At 41.3% G+C, this 22509-nt stretch overlaps 1 protein-coding gene across 2 annotated transcripts in view; it reads right to left on the reverse strand.

Annotated features, from left to right (window-relative positions):
- Positions 1-336: 336 nt before the first annotated feature.
- spock3 (SPARC (osteonectin), cwcv and kazal like domains proteoglycan 3) overlaps positions 337-22509 on the reverse strand; it is a 578102-nt gene continuing 555929 nt past the window's right edge. The window contains exons 10-12 of one of the 2 annotated variants that reach the window (XM_078212462.1): positions 9877-9939; positions 6100-6237; positions 337-1840 (exon numbers count right to left, since the gene is read on the reverse strand). In XM_078212462.1, the coding sequence (XP_078068588.1) occupies positions 1671-1840; positions 6100-6237; positions 9877-9939 (371 nt within the window). In that variant the 3' untranslated portion in view covers positions 337-1670. The remainder of the gene's footprint in view (positions 1841-6099; positions 6238-9876; positions 9940-22509) is intronic. The other variant, XM_078212559.1, reaches the window with a different exon arrangement.

The following is a 22509-nucleotide window of genomic DNA, read 5'->3' on the forward strand; positions in this document are numbered from 1 at the left end:
GGCTACATCCAGGTTGCACACCTCTCAGGGCAGTGAGATAAGAGGCTAGTCACTTAGACAGATGTCTCTGAGATGATAGCTTATTTGAAAGCTAGTGAGTGCTGCTGTGTATATTCTTTCAAGCATATACATTTTGGATTTTGTTCCCTAGTCAAAGAACGAAACAGGAACTAGTGATATAGTTCAGGTCTATCAGCTCTGCCTGTTTCATATCTGCTTTCTTGTCTTTGCAAAACAAACAAAAAGTAAAGCAAAATGTTGTCTCTGGCATGTGAATTTTTCAGATTACTAGAAAAGTCACTAATATTAAGTAACAGCAATAACACCCATCAGTGTGATTGGTTACAGGAGTCCTTTATTATTGCAAACTATACATACAGTAAAAAAAAATGCAGCATAGCTTCTCATTTTATAATGCAAATTCAGTCTATTAGGAAAAAGTAATGAAAATGAGTTATAATATTTTAGTCCAGATTTCAGAAGAGACATTTAAGAACTGACAATCAAATGATCCAAATAAACAGCACGCAATGTAATGTTATGTTAGTGACTACAAACAACATTGATTTTAGTTGACAAAGGACTTAAAAGACTCAACTGTAATATGCATCAAGGCGGTGGAATTTCAACATGTCTATACAATCAATTAACATGCTAACATAAATACAGGGCAATTTAGTCTATAGCAAAATTGTTAAGTGCTACTGCTACACGTTACTGGTATATATTCATTGTCCATAGGATGACTGCCATAACTATTGAAAAATTAATTATTTAAAATTATTTTTCTTTTACCCCATGTTTGCAGCTGCAGTACTTAAACTGTGATCAGGTGTGCTTAAATGTACCTGAACTCCTATCTTTCATAGGCAAAGAAAAAATATGTCTATTTTTAAGTTGAAAGGCACATCGTAATGTGACTTTTATTCATTGTTAAACTAGTAATTAAAAGTATACATACCTTGAAAATGATGATCATATTTTATTGGAAGAAAAAAGAAAAAAAATCACTCGTAGTCAAGGAATCCACATTCTTTAGCAATGCTTACGTCGAGATATGGCAAGAATGTTTTGTTGCCATAACCATCTCTGTCTAAAAATTCTAACTGCTTCAAATTCCACCAGAATAATGTTCATATGTAAAAACTAATTACTGACAAATTATTTTTGTTTATATATTGATGACATAAGTACATTTTAGCCTTTGTCATCTGGATAATGAAGAGTTTCCAAAACAAAACAAATCAAAGCTGTGGCTAGTGGTTTCAGTGGCAATGCCAATGAGCAGCATACACAAACCATTTGCAGAGGAGGAGGAGCCTAGGTTTACTGCATCACTGTGATAATCTACAATGAAAGAACACAATTTAAAGGAAACTGTTTTTCAAAACATATTCAAGGTTTTTTCATGTGTTCCAGTATTTTAATTTTCTTAACTGGTTTGGATTATAACATTTAATTTATGTTTTCAAAATGACATAGTTAAGATGTACTGCAACAATTTTTAAAGGGATGTAGACCTATTTCCGGAGTAACCATGTTTGAGGGTATAATTGTACAAAATATACACGTTGACCGAATATCTCTTGTTCTCTTTTTAATGTGTCTAGTAACTCATGAGATTTCACTATAGAAACGTGCAAAATATTGAAGTTCATGACATTTCCAGACTACCATATGTAGCCACCCACATCATATTCATCATCATCATCTTCATCATCTTCATTGTCAATTTCATCCTCTTCTTCCTCATCATTGACATCTTCCTCATCGTCCTCATCATCTGACCATTCATGGAAGTCACCACTGCCAAAGTCACCTGAAATTTCTACATCACCACCTAGAAAATAATCCATCAATGAAATATTTGCTTGTGAAAACATTTGTCCTAGTCAGACAACAATGTTTTATTTACGAAATTCAATTCTAAAAAGGCAGAATTAAAGACACTCTACTGAATGCATGCAGCATTCGCAATAAGGCAGGTGAATCTCTGGCACAAACAGAAGTAAATGGGTATGATCTAATTGTCATTATGGAGGTGTGACTGCTGGGTGACCAAGGCTGGCTACTGAATATTCAAGGACATTTGACATTTAGGAAGAACGCACAAAAGAAAAAACAAGTGGGGTAATCTCAATCATGGTTGAGATCATTACATTAGTTAGATTGGAAGGACAAAATTTAGATACGTTTGGGTGAAGCTAAGAATAAGCAAGGGAGAAAAAAAATGGGTAGGATTTGTTTATAGGCCACAAAACATTAATGGTGTGTAGGGGAGAGATACAAAAGGATCCAGAGGGACAACTTTTCCACACAGAGGATGGTGAGTGTCTGGAACGAGCTGCCAGAGGTAGTAGTAGAAGCGGGTACAATTTTGTCATTTAAAAAGTATTTAGACATTTACATGGGTAAGATTGATATAGAGGGATATGGGCCAAACGCAGGCATTTGGGACTAGCTTAATGGTAAAAACTGGACGGCATGGACAAGTTGGGCTGAAGGGTCTGTTTCCATGTCGTAAACCTCTATGACTCTATCCAAAGGACAATTGTGATAACCAAGACCAGCTTTGTCATGAATGAAGGATGCATTATCATCAAAGAAACTGAACTTGAATCTAAGGAAAGGAATGTTGAAATGGTACATTTTTTCATGTATATGTCTCAGAGGCATGACCAACAAACAAAGTGACAATTGACAAGCTGAATGCATTTGAGATGTGGACACATCTTTGACTCTATGACATAGATGAGTTCTGCATATCCTACACAGATTAATGAAGAAGTGCTAGTAACTGTGATGGAGAAAAGAGGAAATTAGTGCATAACATAAGAGAGAAAGGTATGTAATATTTTGGTCACAACATTTGAGCAGATGGTAGATAGAGACAATTATTGGAAGTGAAGATTGACAGAAAATGTGGGAGAAGGAAGCAGAGGAGAAAATGGATGATGGATATAATGGATTGGATGCAGTTGGCCTATGTAGAATATGCAAGAGAAGCACAGGACAGACAGGAGTGGCGATCCATAGGAATCAATCTTCTGGGAAGAAAAACAGGCAGTAGATGTATGCTGTTGTGAGTGATGCTCAAGCAATGTGAAGTGAGCACTGGTGAACAATAATGACACAAAACTGAAAAAATCCTGTCATAAATCGCTGGTGGTAGGATGCAACAAGTAGATTTTGTTGAAGAAAATGAATAAGATGTTATGGCTCACATTACTATTTATTCATTGAATTAAATGCATATTTTAATCAGAATCTCTGGTTACCTCTCTGAGAATAGTATCTTTCATTCTTCTGGAATGTAAAATCACTTTGTCACTGTTGCATAAGATATTTGTTGTAGGCTTTGTGGTGTATTTTGGTCAATTTACATTTCCATAGAAATCTAATGGGCTGTAAAGTGCTGTGTGTTCCTGGAGCCATGCACATTTAACTCTGCTGAAACATTCAATTAATCTTTTTACAAGCCTTAACGTACAGGTTTGAACAAACTGCACTCCAGATCACATTAATCCAGATTTTGGTTTCCAATGCATTTTCTAGCTAAGAAGTTTCACATTTGTTTGACATTCTCTAACTAAATTATGTAATTTAGATGCAACTCAAAAGGAATTTTGACAAAATCATACATCAGTGAATAAAAATAGAATTCTTTTTAGTAGTTTGCACTATTCAAAATAATTTGAGAAAACTAGGAGGTGAATAATACAGTTGTTCACTGATGGAGGGTTCTGTGTCCGGACATTGCCTGGGTCTGCCGTTGCCTTCAGGGATTGCTCATTTGAGTGTGCCGAGTGAGACAGGCATCTCGCCCAATGAGTGCTGAGGGTGGGATATCCCAAATCTGAGGTGGCAGGACGTGACCTGGAACAAGGTAATGGCCAGCACTTTAAAGGGCCCCGTGGCATGGGACAGCCAGGTGATCTATCAGGTGATCGATCTACAAATATTGTGAAATTATGTGCGTTTTTGAGCCTGGCCAGGCAAATCAATTTAAATGTTAACTAATCTCGGCCAACTGTGTCAATCTTCGTAGGTGGCAGAAATGTTTTTAAAAATAAACAAGTGTCCCACCTTTTGACATTGAGGAGTTGTACATTTATTCCATATTTCTAAGCATAAATGTCTGCACCATTGGAGTGGGGGGAGAGGTGTTCTACAAAAGCTGCCCCCAGATTCAGTGAGGCTGCCCTTGGTGTCCTCCTGCATGCAGCGTATGATCAACATGACCAGATCATGCCTAGAACTGGGAAAAGGAGGGCCAAGAGTTCATCAACCCCCTTCTGCATCAATAGCAAGACATAGAATAGAAACCTTTGCTATTTCAAAGCATCCCTGGTGTCACATTTGATTATAGCCAGGGCCATCAGCAGGAGCAATACTGTGGCCCATCAAAACATCATCAACCATGTCCTCAGAGGAATGGCTGCCATCTGGCATGTTCTCATCCATGAGTGCATCTCAACTTTAGATGGCGATGTTATTGAGGGCACAGTAAACCTTGACCATCAGGGACACATGTGAGGGAGAGTAAGATAATGCATCTCCAGATCCAAGCATAGGAATTGCATCTTTAGGTGACCGAGAATCTGCTCCACCATGGCCTGGTTGCTGACATGGCTTTCATTGTATCTTCTTTCTGTAACAGGTCTGTGATCTATCCATTTCACCTTGGACATCCTGTGTGAAGGAGATGTAATTCCTAGCCCTTTGGAACATTGCATCTGTGAACACCTTGATGCAATGGTGTTCAGCAGGCTGGGTGATGCCACTAAAATCTCCACAGGCTGCCTGGGATGAGCCTGCTGCAAAGAAGTAAATCACCATTGTCAGCTTCAATGAGGCAAGCATTGGGTAGCTCCCAAGCCAGCTGGATGAGATCCCCTGCAAGCATGTAACATTTTGATCTATTAGTCACCCTTAAAAGCCCAAGTCTTCTTCTGCACTGAGTCTCATTCTCTTGCAGCTAGCTGAATCACTGCCTATAGACCCTTAGAGCGCCATAAGCTCCTTTGTCCCTCCAATGAGGGTTTCTAGGCTCCTCCAGACCATCGTGGTCTGGTGTTGCTCTATTCCCTTCCTGAGGAACCAAAATATCTGAGCATTCCTGTGTTCTCTTCTTCCTCTCACCCTCCTCCTAATCTTTCTCTCCTCCCCGCTGGAGGTTGTGTCTCCAAATGAGAACACAATCCCCATTTGTCTCTGAGAGTTTTCGCTCCTCACCCCTGGGTTATGGACAGGAGAATATTCAATGACCAATCAAAAGGCCCTTCCCAATGAGGAGGTTCCTCTTGATGTAAAAACATCCAAAATGTCACTCCGCACACTCAAATGAGCAATCCTTGCAGGCAAGTGATTTTGACCTGCAAAGCTGAGACTCTGGTCTTGCCCAAATGGGCTTGCCCTTAAAAAAAATGCATTCTCCACCTTTTTAAAATCTCACCATGTTGGTGTATTATTGCTGTCTGACTGTATTTATTGTAGTGAGATGAGTAGTTAATTAGCTGAACTGTCTTTTAAATAGATCTTTAAATAACACAGGTAGTTTCCCAACTTTTTGGCCTGCTTGCGTACGTATTATGGCAAACCAGCACAATGATGTCCTAAACGGCATCCAACATCGTGCCCCATAACACGCTATGTGAAGCGGGAAATGCTTACAATCGTGGAGAATATTATTCAGCCCTAGGCCTGCTATACTGAGAACTTCTACGTCACCAAAATAGAATAACAGCTTAGTATCAGATTATGGAAGTGTTAGTGGATGCTTTAATTAAGTAAAATGTGATATGCATAGCTTTGGAAATTGCATGTGTTTTAAGTATGAGACTAAAAAATTATAAGACAAAGGGCAGGATTTTCCCTGCTCTCCTCGGTGTGTTTCGCGGCGACTGGAAGCAGTGCGCCACTCGCTGGCGGCTGGATCTTATGGTCCTGCTGTTATCAATGGGATTTCCCATTGAATGCAGCCCTCGCCACCACAAAACCTGTGACGGGGATATGCCTTCAATGGGACCATAAGATCCCACTGACGCAAACGCCAGCAAGATTTTGGTGTAAAAGTATTATTTTGGCTTTTATCCATACCGCAGTCTGGTGATCCACTTGATCTAGATCCTCTCATTTCATTCCCATAACGGTCAACACACCAGCATTGTCCCACACTGCCATGGCATTGGGTTGCCTTATAATAACCATCTTCATCACAGGTTGGAAGAAAAATTCCTGAAGTAACCAAACACATGTCATTAAGTATGCATGAGAACATTGGAACTAACTTAACACTCTGATTGCAGCAAAGGTTATATATTGTATCACTTCCACCTGCTCCTTGCTCAAAGAAAAAGTTGGCCTCGGGACCCTGGAATCCCCTTGGTTCTCTCTGGTGAAATGGTAATGCGATTATGAACCAAACAAATTTCAAGACACTCACAATGAGATGCTGCTGAAGACATTCTATCAATTTTCTATCAAGAGCACTTAAAAAATCAAAGCAGTTTTCTTTTCAAGGTGATATTTGAGGTTATTTACCAATATAAAAAATAATAACCATAAGGTTCAACAATTCTGGCATTAATTCTAGCATTAGTGCCTTGCCAAGAAAGGAATTAGGTAATTGAGTACATGGCTACAGAATTTTCTGGTAGCTTCCAATAGTCCCATCTTCTAAAATCATCTGCAATAATGTCAACCACATCACTCAGCCATGGTTTATTTGATTCCTGTCAGTATTCTATTGCTATCTCCTGAAAAGAAAGCCCTGAAAATTGCTGTGACTTTTAGTACAATCATTTAAAATATCTTTCTTTGTTGCTTTAATGGATATGTTAATTTATTGAAACAGGTTAAATCTTCTGTAAAACTGAAGAAAGGAAACTGATAAATAAAAACATACCAAGAATTGAGGAAATAACGCCATTCACCATAATCCCTGGGCTAATATCTAGGTCACCATTTCAACGATGCAATGTGTATTCCTTTTCTGTTTATCAGACCCAAAGATGGCTCAAGTTTTTCTAAAGTGTCAGTCAGGCTCTTTGTAGTACACCTTGAGTTGGCTTTAGTTCATTTCAACTATTTGTTCATTTAATAACGAATTATATAGGCTGTTTAAAGGTTTTCTGCGACTTGTCATGTGAACAAAAAGTATTTGCACTCTGAATGTAAAAGAAATGTATCAGTGTGCTTAAAAATGTGGAGAAATGAAGGCTGAACCATAAAAGTAAAATGACATGGTGGAAACCACAGGAACAGTGAAAGAAGAGTTTTTAAGGAATTTTCAAAGGAAAAAGAGGGAACTAGTCAAGAATAGTGGCTTTTGGGAAGAACTCCCGGGACAAGGACATCAGTGATCAGCCTCTGAAAATGGTACAGGGACAAACAGCTATATCAAGCTATGGGAATGAAGAGTGTGGAAGTTTTCTTAAAGGATGAAGGAAGGTCACAAATGCAATGAAAGATGAGAGCAGGGATCATAAATTTGACTCAATGGACCACATGGATTTGGTCGAACTTGGGAAGGCTGAGGGTAAAGTACAGGAGAGGACATGGGCTATGGATTTCTGGATGTGTTGAAATTTATAACGGATGGAGTTAGCGAGACTAAAGAGGAATGTTTTAAACCCCGCTGATATTATATGTCAAAGTGTTCCACCCTGAAATACTGGTTTCATATGGTGTTTTCTTTTCGATAATAGTGAGAAATGTTTGTGGAAACAGTGAGAACTCAAACATTTCTTTTGTTGAACAAAAAAAGAGTATTTATTAACATAGAATCAAGGTAATAAAACGCTACAAAAGAGCAATCTTTTACCTCAGCAAATTAACAGTAAGCACTTAGTCCCTCAAGGACTGAAAATCCAAAAGTATCTGTTCCCCCCGCATAATCCTAAACTTTGCTGAGGCGCCTTTCCCAAACATCAACTTTCAATCTATTGGTCAAATCTAGCCAGTGATTACCACTTCATACAACTTACATGACCAGAACTTGGGACTGGTCTCCAGTTCAGCGAAGAAAACAATCTTTTGCACAAACTGTCTTTTCCTTCAATGCTTCATTTCTAACTGAGCTGTTTCCTAAGGATGGCCGACTCTCTCTCTCTTGCTGCTACTTCTTCAACACCTCATCTGTGTTTAAACTGCTTCCTGGCTCATAATGCTCTGACTACTAATTGTATCAATTGCAAAGAACATCCTGTTCCCTATTTTTTCCTTTTCCTTCCATTCTGTTAAGTGCTGCCCAGGCATGGTTTACAAAATACATGGCAGTTTGATTTAACATGTTCAAAAAAATTTATACATTCATTTTAACAGGATCCTAACATTTTGTTGCAGGAAGCTATTTGAGAAGACAATACAAAGGTCATTAATGCTTCAACTAACAAAACACAGAAGTTGAAGGTTTGGGAAATAACAAAAAAAGGGATGAAAAGTAAGCTTTGTGGAAAATTTAAAGAAAAGATCATGCATTATACACTGCCTTTTAGGACCCCAGAACATCCCAATATGCTTTACAGCTTAACTATATATTTGAAGTATAGTTATTGTTGCAAAGTTGGAAAAAATCAACAATCTGTTTGGCTATATCAACATCCCATAGCAGCAAAGAAATAAAGGTCCAAATAATCTGTTCTGGTGATTCTGGTTGAGGGATAAGTGTCAACCAGACCATCAGGAGAAAGAAATAAAGCAAGGTTGAGGGATCTCGAGAGAATATTGGCATGGATTTTAAATAGCTGAAAGCTCTCTGACAAAAGAGAAGGGCTGTAGAGGAGTCTACAGTCAGTGGACAAATGATTACAAGCTGAGATATAGGTTGAAAATATATGTAAGGTAAAGCAACTGAGAGATTTGTAAAGTTGGTCAAGAATTCTAAATTTGACAAATTGGGGAAAGGGGCTGAATGGGGAGCAGAAGGGTTGGGGTTAGGAAATTTAAATCCAATTGTATTAAAATTAAAGGACAAAGTAGGAACCTAAACAGGAAAAGATTTAGTTTTGTGTACTATTCCAATACTGTTAATTTATCTTTTGCCCTCAGTACCACTATTAGTATCAATAGGTTTCCCAATGACAATAATTCAAACTGACATGTATGGAAGTAATGGATAGGGTGCATGTTCATAAGGCAGGTTGCATTAACCATATCCTATGCCTAACATACACACAACCATATGTTCTAATTGTAATGACTTCAATTTCACTAATCTTCTGTCAAAATGAGGGTTGGATACTTTTGTCTGCAGGTGTGGGTGCGCAAATGTGTTTGTACATGCATGAACAGTTGGGGACATAACACTGTTCATGGCATCCCTCCATATTCCATCTTTTGCTTCCATGCATGGCGCCACGACTAGTCTCAGATGTGGAAACAGTCACCAGATTATATTGCCACAATCAGTTGTCATCAGTTATATAACTCAATGCTTTTTAAACATTGCTGAATAAAAAAAGTTATCACTGATTCCACACAAACAACTCGTGTGTTTTTGCGGTGAAAAAATGGCCAAATAAATAAATTTCAGCAAATATTTCATCAAAATGTTAATATAAAAATACTTATGAAATGACAGTACTAATATGCATGCCACAAAAATGTGCACTTAATATTTAAATAAATGCATAATGCAACCATTTAAAATATGCATCAAATAACTAATCTTCTATTTTCTCATTTTAACTTTCTTGACAAGTATAAAAGAATTTTCAGATCAGTATGTTGGAAAAGCCTAAAATAATTATTGCAAAATTAAACATACCCTATATAATTGGTAAATCATTTCAAAAGGTTTTGTTGGTTTATTTGTTTTCACATTATTTCCATTATTTGAATTAACATCTTATTAAAATAATAATCAGAGCTCACCAAGCAGTTTCTTTCCCCGCTGTTGTCTTTGAATATTGCTCAGTTCCATCTGGCAGGGTGGGTCTGAAATGAATTCAACATATTATCTGAAAAGGGTTCCAGATGATTAAAGATAAAAGTGCTCAGCTGCGTCCACCAGATACATATGATGTAAAACTTCCAAAACATTTATACTTCCTGGTTATTCTGCACTGTGATAAAATTAACATATTTGTTTATAAAATAGGAGCCTGAGATGATGGAGGGGATTTTGCACAGAACAAGATAGAAACATAGAAAAACTACAGCACAAAACAGGCCCTTCGGCCCCACAAGTTGTGCCGAACATATCCCTACCTTTTAGGCCTACCTATAACCCTCCATCCTATTAAGTCCCATGTACTCATCCAGGAGTCTCTTAAAAGACCCTATTGAGTTTGCCTCCACCACCATTGATGGCAGCCGATTCCACTCGCCTACCACCCTCTCTGTGTGAAAAACTTCCCCCTAACATTTCCCCTGTACCTACCCCCCAGCACCTTAAACTTGTGTCCTCTCGTAGCAGCCATTTCCACCCTGGGAAAAAGCCTCTGAGAGTCCACCCGATCTATGCCTCTCAACATCTTATATACCTCTATTAGGTCTCCTCTCATCCTACGTCTCTCCAAAGAGAAAAGACCGAGCTCCCTCAGCCTATCCTCATAAGGCAAGCCACTCAATCCAGGCAACATCCTTGTAAATCTCCTCTGCACCCTTTCAATCTTTTCCACATCCTTCCTGTAATGAGGTGACCAGAACTGAGCACAGTACTCCAAGTGGGGTCAGACGAGGGTCTTATATAACTGCATCATTATCCCCGGACTCCTAAACTTAATCCCTCGATTGATAAAGGCCAGCAAACCATACACCTTCTTAACTACCTCCTCCACCTGCGGGGCCGATTTTAGAGTCCTATGGACCCGGACCCCAAGGTCCTTCTGATCCTCTACAGTACTAAGAGTCTTTCCCTTTATATTGTACTCCTTCATCCCATTTGACCTGCCAAAATGGACTACTACGCATTTATCTGGGTTGAAGTCCATCTGCCACTTGTCCGCCCAGTCTTGCATCCTATCTATGTCCCTCTGTAACTTCTGACATCCCTCCAGACTATCCACAACCCCACCAACCTTCGTGTCATCGGCAAACTTACCAACCCATCCCTCCACTTCCTCATCCAGGTCATTTATGAAAATGACAAACAGCAAGGGTCCCAGAACAGATCCCTGGGGGGCACACCACTGGTGACCGACCTCCATTTAGACAAAGACCCATCTATACCCACTCTGTCTCCTTTGGACAAGCCAGTTCTGGATCCACAGGGCAGCAGCCCCTTGGATCCCATGCCCTCTCACTTTTTCTAGAAGCCTTGCAGGGAGGACCTTATTGAACGCCTTGCTAAAATCCATATAAACCACATCTACCGCTTTCCCTTCGTCAATGTGTTTAGTCACATTTTCGAAGAACTGCACCAGGCTCGTAAGGCATGATCTGCCTTTGACAAAGCCATGCTGAGTATTCTTGAGCATACTAAACCTCTCTAAATGCTAAAAAATCTTGTCCCTCAGGATCTTCTCCATCAGCTTACCAACCACTGAGGTTAGACTCACCGGTCGGTAATTTCCTGGGCTATCCCTATTCCCCTTCTTGAAAATAGGAACCATATCCACAACCCGCAAGATGTTTCTATAATTACAATTTAGCAGAGTATTTGACCTTGGTGGAAATAAATTGATTGACATAATGTAAGAAAATTTGTTTGCTTGAAGCAAATTTGTTTGCTATGCAGACAAGGTTGATATCCAGGGGCAGACAGCAATGTGGGCCCTTACTGATATGCATTTCCCATTGATATCATTGATGAAGCCCGCATGCTCTGTGCGAGTTCCTTATTGATACAGCTGAGAAGTCATGCACAAGGCTGTATAGATAGTAGCTTGTGTGGTGCCACTTCACATGAGCAAGTTTTCAACATTTATGCAATGCCTTTAATGTAGGGAAATGCCCCAAGACACTTCCCACGAGCATTATAAAACAAAATATGACATTGAGCCACTTAAGGAGAATTAGGTCAGTTGATCGAAAGCTTGGCCAAATAGGTAGGTTTTAACGAGTGTCTTACACAAAGTAATTTGAATTCCTGCTTACTGTATGACTTAGAAAATGAATCATGATAACTGTGATGGCAGTTAGGTTGTGCTTGCATCTACAGTGGAATTTTTAACTTACCTTGTTAAAGTTTGCAGGATTGGTGAAGTTCCTCTGTGAGTGGATGTTTCATGGTACATCCCCCTCAAAGACCCTGGGAATATCAATGATTACTATCCAGTTTGTTACAATGTAACCAATGTTAACATGCTATGGTGGTCAGCTGACCTGGTATAAATAGAAAGCAGATGGGGACTGGGGGTATCATTGGTGGCTCAGGTGATGGTGTAATTAAGTTTTTTAATTAAAACTTTACTTTGATTTACTTTGTGAAGTTTTTTTTTGCTACTGGAGTATCCTTACTGCCAGGTGAACACGGTTTAGTGGGGAAATGTGTACAGTTTCCTCACCCATGAAGAGGAATCTGAATGTCACTACAGGGGTTCCTCACAAACATGGGTTGGTTAATCAAATTCCCTCGGCCAAAATTTGTTTTGTCTTCATATTTGAAGATCTTGATCTGAACTCCAGTCTGGACTCCCAACTAGGACTTCAGGTAAGTACTGAACTCGGACTGTCTAGGTAAGTACTGAACAAGGACTATCCAGCTAAATATTGAGAGAACAAGAATACATGCACTTAATGTGCACCGAGTCCTAATTCAGGTCCGAGAAATGGAAACCACCCCAGCTAAGGGAGTTCCATCCTATGGACCAGTCCCCTTATACTAATAGAATGGTAAGGCAGGGGGAGGCTCCAGTTCATAATGCCAATAGAAAAAGTTTTGCAAGGTTATGATCTGGTGTACGTGGATTCCAATCAGTCGGGCACATCTCCACAAGGCACACATTGGGAGATTGCTGGAACACCCATGCAATTTTAGAACCTATCTTTATCAAGTTTATAAATCATGATAATAGAAGCATTATCTAAAGGTTTCTATTTGTTCAAGTTGACAGTAATAAGTGTTGAGAAGACCTTCCAAAATTTACAAGTGGCTTCAGGGGCAAAAACCATCCTGATATGCTTTTGAATTTTGAGCTCATCTCTGATAATTCTTTGCTGAAATTCAGCGCACAATGTGCCAAGTTTTTATTTCTTCACATGAAGTACCTGTGAAGACCTGAGAGAATCAAATGAAAATACTTTGAAGCAGCACCACAATACTTACAAAACGCTTATAAAGCATTAGCTCACGTTGGCCAAAACCAATTTGTAAGATAAATACAGATCACATCAAAGAACTTGCAACTTGAAGAGGCAAGTAAGCAACAGATGGTGTTGCTCGTTTCTAGCTAAAATGTTTTCAATTTAACAAAGGCACTCAAAGGCGAGATAAGAAACAAATAGCAGTGTCATCAAATTGTTTATTATATCATGGAAAACAAATTGAAGTCTCTATAAATAGGTGTGACATGAGGAATGTTTTGAAGCAAACTCTATAAATCAAATAGATCTCCACTTTGCTTTCTGATCAGATCTCAGAGGATAAAATTCAGCTCAAAATATATTTTTAATGTCCTTATGTGAACAATAATACTTTAAAAATGTTTTATTACTTCCCATGATGCCATGTGAATTTCTTTAGTCTTTTTATCACTGTTTTTGCCAGGCATTTAATACAGTTTCAGAAATTGTGATTTACACTGGATATAAACCAAAACTCAGATCTGGGCATGCGCAGGCACCAGTTCTTCTGATTTTAAAAAATCACACACATTCTGTGGAAAAAGTGGCAGCAATAGAACCATTGCTCTGCCAACTTTGGGCACAATGTCTTTGCTAGATTTTCAACATATTTAGTTGTAATACAGTGATAGGAACTGGAATAGTGCTGAACTGAAGAACTGTAATAGAGATAATCTTAAAAATGAAAACTATTTTTTAAATGATGGTGCACGGAGTTAAAAACATTTATCGTTCACCTCCAGTGCTTTAGTGGAAAGCAACACACTGTGATCGAGTATAAGATTCTCTTTCTGTAGGTTGTAAAGATCTGATAAGAAATGGGGTTATCCAGAATAAGGGGTAGATTTTGATGAAGGAAGAGCTGGAGTTGTGTTCAACAATATCAGAATTTGAGGTGGCAAGAGTTACAGTAAAGAAATCTGAGGGGAGATTTTCCTGGGTCTTCATTCAAGTGCTGGATCTCATGCTTGTGTAGGGTAACTGTGTAGGTTGGAGTGCATACCTCCAAAGAAACCTGTCTGATTTTTCTTTCATAAATTCAAAAGAAAGGAAAATCAAGTGAGTTCTAAAACAGACATGTGCTCCACTCTGCTGATTTTTTGCTTTTGTGCCCAGACAATTCAGTGTCCCTGGGAAGCGGGTCAAGAAAATGTGTCCTTGGAATTGAAATCAATTTAAAATGGAACACTTTTCCCCTTTGTGCATGATTTTAATTTGGTGGTACATGATGCAAATCAGATCAGTTCAATGCTGCTTGATGATAGTTACAGTGGATGATCCAATTTGGCCTTCTCCTGAGGCCCCCTGCCTCACAAATGCCAGTCTTCAGCCAATTTGATTCACTCCACGTGATCTTCAGAAATGGCTCTAGGCACTGATGGTGCAAAGGCTGCGAGGACTCACAATATTCCAGCAATAGTACTGGAGATTCTCTGGAACAAGCTGCATATATGGTCAAGCTGTTCCAGTACAGTTACAAAACTGGATTTTACCTGGCAATGTGGAAAATTGGCTAGATATGCCCTGTCCACAAAAGATAGGACAAGTCTAACCCAGCTAATTACTGTCCCATCAGTCAACTCTCCATCATCAGCAAAATGATGGAAGGTGTTGTCAATGTTACCAAGTGGTACTTACTCAGCAATAAACTATTTAGTGACACTCAGTTTGAGTTCCACCAAAGCTTGATCATTACTCCGTCCACTACCTTCAACCTTTATTCCCTTCACCACTGACACACAGTTCCTGCCCTCATTACAGCCTTGGTCCAAACAAGGCTAAAAGAGCTGAACTTAAGAGGTGAGGTGAGAGTAACCATCCCTGACATCAAGGTAGATTTTGACTGATGGGACAAGGAGCCCTAGAAAAACTGGAGAGTCAATGGGAATCTGAGAAAACTCTCCAGTGATTGCAGTCATACCTGACACAAAGGAAGATGGTTGGAGCTCAATCATTTCAGACCCATGATATTTCTGCAGTAGTTCGCCAGGGTAGTGTCTGAGGTCCAACTGTCTTCAGCTGCTTCATCAATGACCTCCTTCCCATCATAAGGTCAGAAGTGAGGATGCTCGCTGATGTGGCACAACGTTCAGCAACATTAGCGACTCCTAAGAAACTGAAGCCATCTGTGCCCATATATAGCAAGATCTGGACAACATCTAGGCTTGAGATAATAAGTTGCAAGTTACATATGCACCACAAAGGTGCCAGGAAATGACCATCTCCAGCAAGAAAGAACCTAACTATCTCCCCTTGACATTCAATGGCATTATCATCACTGAATCCTATCAACATCTTGGAGGGTTACCATTGACCAGCAACTTAACTGGACTAGCCATATAAATGCTGTGGCTACAAGAGCAGGTCAGAGGCTAGCGATCATGTCGCAAGTAACTCACTCCTCCTTACTCCCCAAATCCTGTCTGCGATCGACAAATCAAGAGTGGGATGGAATATTTTCCACTTGCTTGGATATATGCAGCTTCAACAACACTCAAGAAGCTCAACAATATCCAGGACAAAGCTTGATCACTAGCCCTGTAACTAGTGGGGTGCCACAAAGATCAGTGCGAGGGCCACAATTATTTACAATATGTATTAATGACTTGGACGAGAGAAGTGAATGTACTGTTGGCAAGTTTGTGGATGACACAAAAACAGGTGGGAAGGTAAATGGTAAGGATGACACAAAGAGTCTACAGAGCAATATATGCAGGTTAGGTGAGTATGCAAAAACTTGCAGATGGAATAAACGTGAAGCAATGCACTTTGGTTGGAAGAATAAAAAAGCTAAATACTATTTAAATGGAGAAACTCAGCAGAAATTTGCAGCACAGAGGAATTTTGGGGTTCTCGTGCATAAATCACAAAAAGCTAGCATGAGAGTTCATCAGGTAATTGGGAAGGCAAATGGAATGTTGGCCTTTATTTCAAAAAGAATGGAATATAAATATAGAGAAGGCTTGCTAAATGGCACTAGTTAGACTACACTTGGAACACTGTGAACAGTTTTGGTCTCCTTACCTAACAAAAGAAATACTGGCACTGGAGACAAACCAGAGAAGGTTCACTAGGTTAATCCTGGGTATGGAAGGATTTTCTTATGACGGGTGGTTAACTAGGTTGGGCCTGTACTCATTGGAGTTTAAAAAAATGAGAGGCAACTTTATTGAGACATATAGGATTCACATAGGCTTGACAGGTAGATACTGAGAGATTGTTTCGCCTTGTAGGAGAATCTAGGACTAGAGGGCATAATCTCAGAATAAGGGGCCACCCATTTAAGACAGAGATGAAGAGGAATTTCTTCTCGCACAAGGTGGTGAATATGTGGAATCCTTTATCGCAGAGAGCTGTAGAGATTGGGTTGTTAAGTATATTCAAGGCTGAGAAAGACAGTTTAATCAGTAAGAGAATAAAGGGTTATGAGGATAAAGTGGGAAAGTGGAGTTGAGGGTTATATCAGATCGATCATGATCTCATTGAATGATGGAGCAGACTCAATGGGCCAAATGGCCTACTTCTGTTCCTACATCTTATGAGTCAAAATTCTTGAACTCCCATCTTAACAGTACTGTGAATGTACTTAAACCATATGGACTGCAGTGGTTTAAGATGGTAGCCTATCAACACTTTGTCAAGTGCTATTAGGGATGGGCAATAAATGCTGATGTGAAGATGCCGGCGTTGGACTGGGGTAAGCACAGTAAGAAGTCTCACAACACCAGGTTAAAGTCCAACAGGTTTATTTGGTAGCAAATACCATAAGCTTTCGGAGCACAGCTCCTTCGTCAGATGGAGTGGATATCTGTTCTCAAACAGTGCAAACAGACACAGAAATCAAATTACAGAATACTGATTAGAATGCAAATCTCTACAGCCAGCCAGGTCTTAAATGTACAGACAATGTGGGTGGAGGGAGCATTCAACACAGGTTAAAGAGATGTGTATTGTCGCCAGACAAAACAGCTAGTGAAATTCTGCAAGTCCAGGAGGCAAGCTGTGGGGGTTACTGATAATGTGACATAAATCCAACATCCCGGTTTAGGCCATCCTCATGTGTGCGGAACTTGGCTATCAGTTTCTGCTCAGCGACTCTGCGCTGTTGTGTGTCGTGAAGGCCGCCTTGGAGAACGTTTACCTGAAGATCCAAGGCTGAATGCCCGTGACTGCTGAAGTGCTCCCCCACAGGAAGAGAACAGTCTTGCCTGGTGATTGTCGAGCGGTGTTCATTCATCCATTGTCGTAGCGTCTGCATGGTTTCCCCAATGTACCATGCCTCGGGACATCCTTTCTTGCAGCGTATCAGGTCGACAACGTTGGCCGAGTTGCAAGAGTAGGTACTGTGTAGCTGGTAGATGGTGTTCTCACGTGAGATGATGGCATCCGTGTCGATGATCCGGCACGTCTTGCAGAGGTTGCTGTGGCAGGGTTGTGTGGTGTCGTGGTCCCTGTTCTCCTGAAGGCTGGGTAGTTTGCTGCGGACAATGGTCTGTTTGAGGTTGCGTGGTTGTTTGAAGGCAAGAAGTGGGGGTGTGGGGATGGCCTTGGCGAGATGTTCGTCTTCATCAATGACATGTTGAAGGCTCCGGAGGAGATGCCGTAGCTTCTCCGCTCCGGGGAAGTACTGGACGACAAAGGGTACTCTGTCCACCGTGTCCCGTGTTTGTCTTCTGAGGAGGTCGGTGCGGTTTTTCGCTGTGGCGCGTCGGAACTGTTGATCGATGAGTCGAGCGCCATATCCTGTTCTTATGAGGGCATCTTTCAGCGTCTGGAGGTGTCTGTTGCGATCCTCCTCATCCGAGCAGATCCTGTGTATTCGGAGGGCTTGTCCGTAGGGGATGGCTTCTTTTACGTGTTTAGGGTGGAAGCTAGAGAAGTGGAGCATCATGAGGTTATCCGTGGGCTTGCGGTACAGTGAGGTGCTGAGGTGACCGTCCTTAATGGAGATGCGTGTGTCCAAGAATGCAACCGATTCCGGAGAGTAGTCCATGGTGAGTCTGATGGTGGGATGGAACTTGTTGATGTCATCATATAGTTGTTTCAGTGATTGCTCACCATGACTCCAAAGGAAGAAAATGTCATTGATGTATCTAGTGTATAGCATCAGTTGAAGGTCCTGTGTGGTGAAGAAGTTTTGTTCGAACCTGTGCATGAAGATGTTGGCATATTGAGGTGCAAATTTTGTCCACATGGCTGTTCCGTGTGTCTGGATGAAGAACTGGTTGTTGAAGGTGAAGATATTGTGGTCCAGGATGAAGCGGATGAGTTGTAAAATTGCATCTGGAAACTGGCAGTTGACGGCATTGAGTACTGAGGCCGTTGCAGCAATGCCATCATCGTGGGGGATGCTGGTGTAGAGTGCCGAGACATCCATTGTGACGAGGAGTGCTCCTGGTTCAACTGCTCCATGTGTGTTGAGTTTCTGTAGGAAGTCCGTAGTGTCGCGACAAAAGCTGGGGGTTCTTTGTACAATGGGTTTCAAGATGCCCTCGACATAGCCGGAGAGGTTCTCGCACAGGGTTCCGTTTCCTGAAACGATGGGACGGCCGGGTGTGTTTGCCTTGTGTATTTTTGGGAGGCAGTAGAGATCTCCAACGCGTGGAGTACGTGGGATGAGAGCACGGAGGGTGCTCTGAAGGTCCGGATCAAAGGTTTTGATCAGAGTGTTGAGTTGACGGGTGTGTTCTTTGGTCGGATCTATGGGTAACTGTCTGTAGTGTTCCTCGTTGTTCAGTTGTCGGTACACTTCTTTGCAGTAATCCGTTCTGTTCAGTATGACGATGGCCCCTCCTTTGTCTGCTAGTTTGATGACAATGTTGCGTGAGAACACCATCTACCAAGTACACGGTACCTACTCTTGCAACTCGGCCAATGTTGTCTACCTGATACGCTGCAAGAAAGGATGTCCCGAGGCATGGTACATTGGGGAAACCATGCAGACGCTACGATAACGGATGAATGAACACCGCTCGACAATCACCAGGCAAGACTGTTCTCTTCCTGTGGGGGAGCACTTCAGCAGTCACGGGCATTCAGCCTTGGATCTTCAGGTAAGCGTTCTCCAAGGCGGCCTTCACAACACACGACAGCGCAGAGTCGCTGAGCAGAAACTGATAGCCAAGTTCCGCACACATGAGGACGGCCTAAACCGGGATGTTGGATTTATGTCACATTATCAGTAACCCCCACAGCTTGCCTCCTGGACTTGCAGAATTTCACTAGCTGTTCTGTCTGGAGACAATACACATACACAATACACATCTCTTTAACCTGTGTTGAATGCTCCCTCCACCCATATTGTCTGTACATTTAAGACCTGGCTGGCTGTAAAGATTTGCATTCTAATCAGTATTCTGTAATTTGATTTCTGTGTCTGTTTGCACTGTTTGAGAACAGATATCCACTCCATCTGACGAAGGAGCTGTGCTCCGAAAGCTTATGGTATTTGCTACCAAATAAACCTGTTGGACTTTAACCTGGTGTTGTGAGACTTCTTACAATAAATGCAGGCCATGCCTGTGATGCTCACATCCTATGAAAAGATTTTTAAAAACTATAATTCTTTTCACCTAACTCTTAATGACTTTCAACTGCAGCAATGGGTTTATTTAGTATCAGTTTAAGATAGTGATGGAAAAGGATGAGTGGTGTCCCAAGGGTAAGGTGTTGGATTGGGGGAAGGCTAACTTTAGTGGGATTAGGCAAAAATTGGCAGCTCTTGATTGGGAGAGGCTGTTTGAGGGTAAATCCACATCTGGCATGTGGGAGTCTTTTAAGGAATAGTTGTTAGGGCTACAGGACAGGCATGTGCCTGTAAAAAAGGATAGGAAGGGTAGGATTCGAGAACCGTGGATAACCAGGGAAATTGAGGGACTGGTCAAAAAGAAAAGAGAGGCGTATGTTAGGTCCAGGCAGCTAAAAACGGAGGGAGCTCTGGAGGAGTACAAAGAAAGTAGGAAAGAACTCAAACGGGGAATTAGAAGAGCAAAAAGGGGTCACGAAATGTTCTTGGCAGACAGGATTAAGGAGAATCCCAAGGCATTTTATTCATACGTTAGGAACAAAAGGGTTGTCAGGGAAAAAATCAGACCTCTCAGGGACAAAAGTGGGGAATTATGCTTGGAGCCCAAAGAAATGGGGGAGATCCTAAATGAATACTTTGCATCGGTATTCACAAAGGAGAGGGATGTGTTGACTGGGAGTGTCTCGGAGGGGAGTGTTGAACCGTTGGAGAAAATCTCCATTACAAAGGAGGAAGTGTTAGGTTTGTTAGAGAATATAAAGACTGACAAATCCCCAGGGCCTGATGGAATCTATCCAAGGCTGCTCAGGGAGATGAGAGATGAAATCGCTGGGCCTCTGACGCAAATCTTTGTCTTGTCACTGGACGCAGGTGAGGTCCCAGAGGATTGGAGGATAGCTAATGTGGTCCCGTTATTTAAGAAGGGTAGGAAGGATAACCCGGGTAATTATAGGCCGGTGAGCTTGACGTCCGTGGTGGGGAAGTTGTTGGAGAAGATTCTTAGAGATAGGATGTATGCGCATTTAGAAAGGAATAAACTCATTAACGATAGTCAGCATGGTTTTGTGAGAGGGAGGTCATGCCTCACTAACCTGGTGGAGTTTTTTGAAGAAGTGACCAAAATGGTTGACGAGGGAAGGGCCGTGGATGTCGTCTATATGGACTTTAGTAAAGCGTTTGACAAAGTCCCTCATGGTAGGCTGGTGAAAAAGGTTGGATCTCATGGGATAAAGGGGGAGGTGGCTAGATGGGTGGAGAACTGGCTTGGTCACAGAAGACAGAGGGTGGTAGTGGAAGTGTCTTTTTCTGGCTGGAGGCCTGTGACTAGTGGTGTTTCGCAGGGCTCTGTATTGGGACCTCTGCTGTTTGTGATTTATATAAATGATCTGGAAGAAGGTGTAACTGGGGTGATCAGTAAGTTTGCGGACGACACAAAATTGGCAGGACTTGCAGATAGTGAGGAGCATTGTCAGAAGCTACAGAAGGATATAGATAGGCTGGAAATTTGGGCAAAGAAATGGCAGATGGAGTTCAATCCTGATAAATGCGAAGTGATGCATTTTGGTAGAAATAATGTAGGGAGGAGCTATACGATAAATGGCAGAACCATAAAGGGTGTAGATACGCAGAGGGACCTGGGTGTGCAAGTCCACAGACCCTTGAAAGTGACGTCACAGGTGAAGAAGGTATATGGCATGCTTGCCTTTATAGGACGGGGCATAGAGTATAAAAGTTGGGGTCTGATGTTGCAGATGTATAGAACGTTGGTTCGGCCGCATTTGGAATACTGCGTCCAGTTCTGGTCGCCACACTACCAGAAGGACATGGAGGCTTTGGAGAGAGTACAGAGGAGGTTTACCAGGATGTTGCCTGGTATGGAGGGGCTTAGTTATGAGGAGAGATTGGGTAAACTGGGGTTGTTCTCCCTGGAAAGACGGAGGATGAGGGGAGACTTAATAGAGGTGTATAAAATTATGAAAGGCATAGATAGGGTGAACGGTGGGAAGCTTTTCCCCAGGTCGGTGGTGACGTTCACGAGGGGTCATAGGTTCAAGGTGAAGGGGGGGAGGTTTAACACAGATATCAGAAGGACATATTTTACACAGAGGGTTGTGGGGGCCTGGAATGCGCTGCCAGGCAAGGTGGTGGAGGCGGACACACTGGGAACGTTTAAGACTTATCTAGACAGCCATATGAACGGAGTGGGAATGGAGGGATACAAAAGAATGGTCTAGTTTGGACCAGGGAGCGGCGCGGGCTTGGAGGGCCGAAGGGCCTGTTCCTGTGCTGTATTGTTCTTTGTTCTAGTTGTACGTATCCTGTTAATTCTGTTTGCCCCTTTGGATTTCAAAAATCCAAGTTTTTGAACTCACTTTCAAGAACTGAATTATGCAAAATTTTGGTAGCACACTTGGGGTCACTTAATTATTCGGTGTCTTAATTCTTTCCAAGTGGGAGAATCTTGTAATTAATTTTCCTTTTCAAGTACTGTTGAATTAAGGATCTCATAATCTCAAAATAACTTAGTTGATAATATATTTGTAGCCAAGTGGTTAAAAAAAAACAGAAAAGCTCTGTTATTTTTACAAAGCTGCTTTAATGAAATGGAAATCACAGAATCCCAACAATGCAGAAGAGGCCATTCGGCCCATCGAGTCTGCACTGACTCTCTGAAAGAGCACCCTAACTAGACCCAATCCCCTGCACTAACTCCTTAACCCTGTACACTGATCATGGCCAATCCACCTTATCAG

This window comes from Mustelus asterias, chromosome 1 (genome assembly GCF_964213995.1).
Source record: "Mustelus asterias chromosome 1, sMusAst1.hap1.1, whole genome shotgun sequence".
In the NCBI taxonomy this organism is placed as follows: domain Eukaryota; kingdom Metazoa; phylum Chordata; class Chondrichthyes; order Carcharhiniformes; family Triakidae; genus Mustelus; species Mustelus asterias.